Raw genomic sequence first — 2,442 nt, 5'->3', positions numbered from 1 at the left:
GGAGAGCAGGGTCCTGGGGGGGCTTCCCTCAGGGGGGAGCAGGGTCCTGGGGGGCTTCCCTCAGGGGAGAGCAGGGTCCTGGGGGGGCTTCCCTCAGGGGGGAGCAGGGTCCTGGGGGGCCTCCCTCAGGGGGGAGCAGGGTCCTGGGGGGCTTCCCTCAGGGGGGCATAGGCCTGTCCTCTGTGTTTTCCTGCCATTTGGAATTTCCTGCATGTCAGTAAGTTGTTGTGATTTCTCGTTTTGAATGTTCTGCAGCGAGTTTGTTAATTAATCAGAAGAATTATGCAGGCTATACAGTAATTTTAAAAAACCAGAAAAAGGGGCGCCTGGGTGGGTCAGTCGGTTGTGCATCCGACTTCAGCTCGGGTCATGATCATATGTTCATGGGTTTGAGCCCCGAATCGGGCTCTGTGCTGAGAGCAGGGAGCCCAGAGCCTGCACTGACTCTGTGCCTCCCTCTCTCTGGCCCCCACCCCCTGCTCACTCGCTCTCTCTCTCAAAATAAATAAACTTAAAAAAATAAACCTGCTGCCCACAGGAACGACTCCATCATGGGAGCAGGAGTGGAGTCAGGTGCACACGGCCACGCCGGAGGTGACCCCGCCACGTGTGCTGGCCGCACGGCGACTCCCCCTCCCCTGTCCCCCGTGGACCGTGGGTCCGATGCATCCTTTCGATGCTGGTCCGGCCGGGAAAGGGACTTCCGGTCCATTCTCGGCTCCAGGTCTGGGAAAAGCCGGTGTAGGTGGCATTGCTCTGAGCCGCCTGGGCGGGGGGACGGCCGCCCGCCCGCCGCCTGCTCCCCGGCCCTCCGCCAGCCGGTGCGCTCACCTGCTCCTGCCGCACCTCGAACAGCACGTCCTCCCCGGGCCGCACGGCCGCTGCCTGGCCGCGGACGCTGACCTGCAGGCCCCGGGGCGGGGAGAGCGGGCACTGCCTCTGTGCCGGGCTCTGCCGCGGGTCCACGCCGCCCTCGCACACGTTGGACACCACCTTGCGGTACCTGCGGCCAGAGGATGGGTCAGAGTCTGCGCCGACGGCGGGGGCTTGCCAGCAGCCTCCTCCTGCCCCTCCAAGGGCCATCACTGCCCCGAGAAACCAGGCTCAGAGGAGGGTGACCGGCGGCCGGGGCCTGCCTGTGTCCCCAGCTGCCTCCATGCTGGTGCTGTGCTTACGGCAACCCTAGCATCTGTGCCTGTGGCCGAGGGCGAGACGGGGCACAGCCGCATTCTGGGGCCTTGCCGAGAATCGGTGCCCCCGGGCCCACCCACTCCTGCACACCGCGCTTCTGCTGGGGAACAGGCTGACCCCACACAGCCCCCGCCCTTGCCGAGTTGGGGAGACGGCTGGCATCATACTCTGCCTCCCGCATCTCAGCAAAATCACCACTGACGAGCTCTGGGAGTGGGTCCCCGAGAGAGAGGCTTTCCGCTCAAATCGGGAGGGTGAGCAGGAGAGGGAAGGGCACCGGGCAGTGGGACCAGCATGGGCAAAGGTCCTGTGGTGGGTGGGTGGAGCCAGAGTGGGGAGCAGGGCTGGGAGGAGGATGGAAGGGAGTTGGGGGACAGAGACTCATGGCTCTGATAAGCCTTTAGGAGACCCTGGCCACCACAGCAGGGGTGGCATCATCTGACTTGCTGACAGTGAAGCCCCCTTAACCCACACACGGACTCTGGGCCCCTAACACTAGCATCATTGCCAAATACCTAGGTATGCCCACGTCCCCGGGCCTGGAACCCCCTCCCGCCCCCACAGCTCAGCCACTGAGTACACATCTAGAGGTTTATCACGCAAAACACACTGGAGCAATTTAGAAGAAAATACAGGCTAAGCTCTACCCATCCCCAGCACCTTATTGCCCAGAGGGTATACCCAGGATGGTGTGCAACACTTCACCCTTAATGTGCGCCCTGCCTCTGATGCTGCGGACAAGGGTCTCTGCTTGCCAAACCCTGGTGGGTGCACCCGAGGCTGGTGCTGCTGGATGGATGGATGGATGGATGGAAGAGAGATGGATGGATGGATGGATAGGTGGGTGGATGGGAGGGTGGATGGATGGGAGGGTGGATGGGTGGACGGATGGATGGATGGACGGATGGATGGATGGGTGGATGGATGGGAGGGTGGATGGGTGGATGGATGGGAGGGTGGATGGATGGGAGGGTGGATGGGTGGACAGATGGATGGATGGACGGATGGATGGATGGGTGGATGGATGGGTGGATGGATGGGTGGATGGATGGGAGGGTGGATGGATGGGAGGGTGGATGGGTGGACGGGTGGATGGATGGACAGATGGATGGATGGGTGGATGGATGGGAGGGTGGATGGATGGGTGGATGGATGGATGGGTGGGTAGATGGGTGGATGGGTGGATGGATGGATGGATGGGTGGGTGGATGGGAGGGTAGATGGATGGATGGATGGGTAGATGGATGGGAG

The 2,442-nt window shown here is 62.3% G+C and overlaps 1 protein-coding gene across 1 annotated transcript in view; it reads right to left on the bottom strand.

Annotated features, from left to right (window-relative positions):
* SORCS2 (sortilin related VPS10 domain containing receptor 2) overlaps positions 1 to 2,442 on the bottom strand; it is a 367,218-nt gene that overhangs the window by 19,191 nt on the left and 345,585 nt on the right. The window contains 1 exon segment of the mRNA XM_029952530.1: positions 832 to 1,003. Within this exon segment, the coding sequence (XP_029808390.1) occupies positions 832 to 1,003 (172 nt within the window).

The sequence above is a fragment of the Suricata suricatta genome, chromosome 1, assembly GCF_006229205.1.
Source record: "Suricata suricatta isolate VVHF042 chromosome 1, meerkat_22Aug2017_6uvM2_HiC, whole genome shotgun sequence".
In the NCBI taxonomy this organism is placed as follows: Eukaryota; Metazoa; Chordata; class Mammalia; order Carnivora; family Herpestidae; genus Suricata; species Suricata suricatta.
The sequence above is the reverse complement of the archived record's forward strand: the minus strand, read 5'-3'. Positions and strand labels throughout refer to the sequence as shown.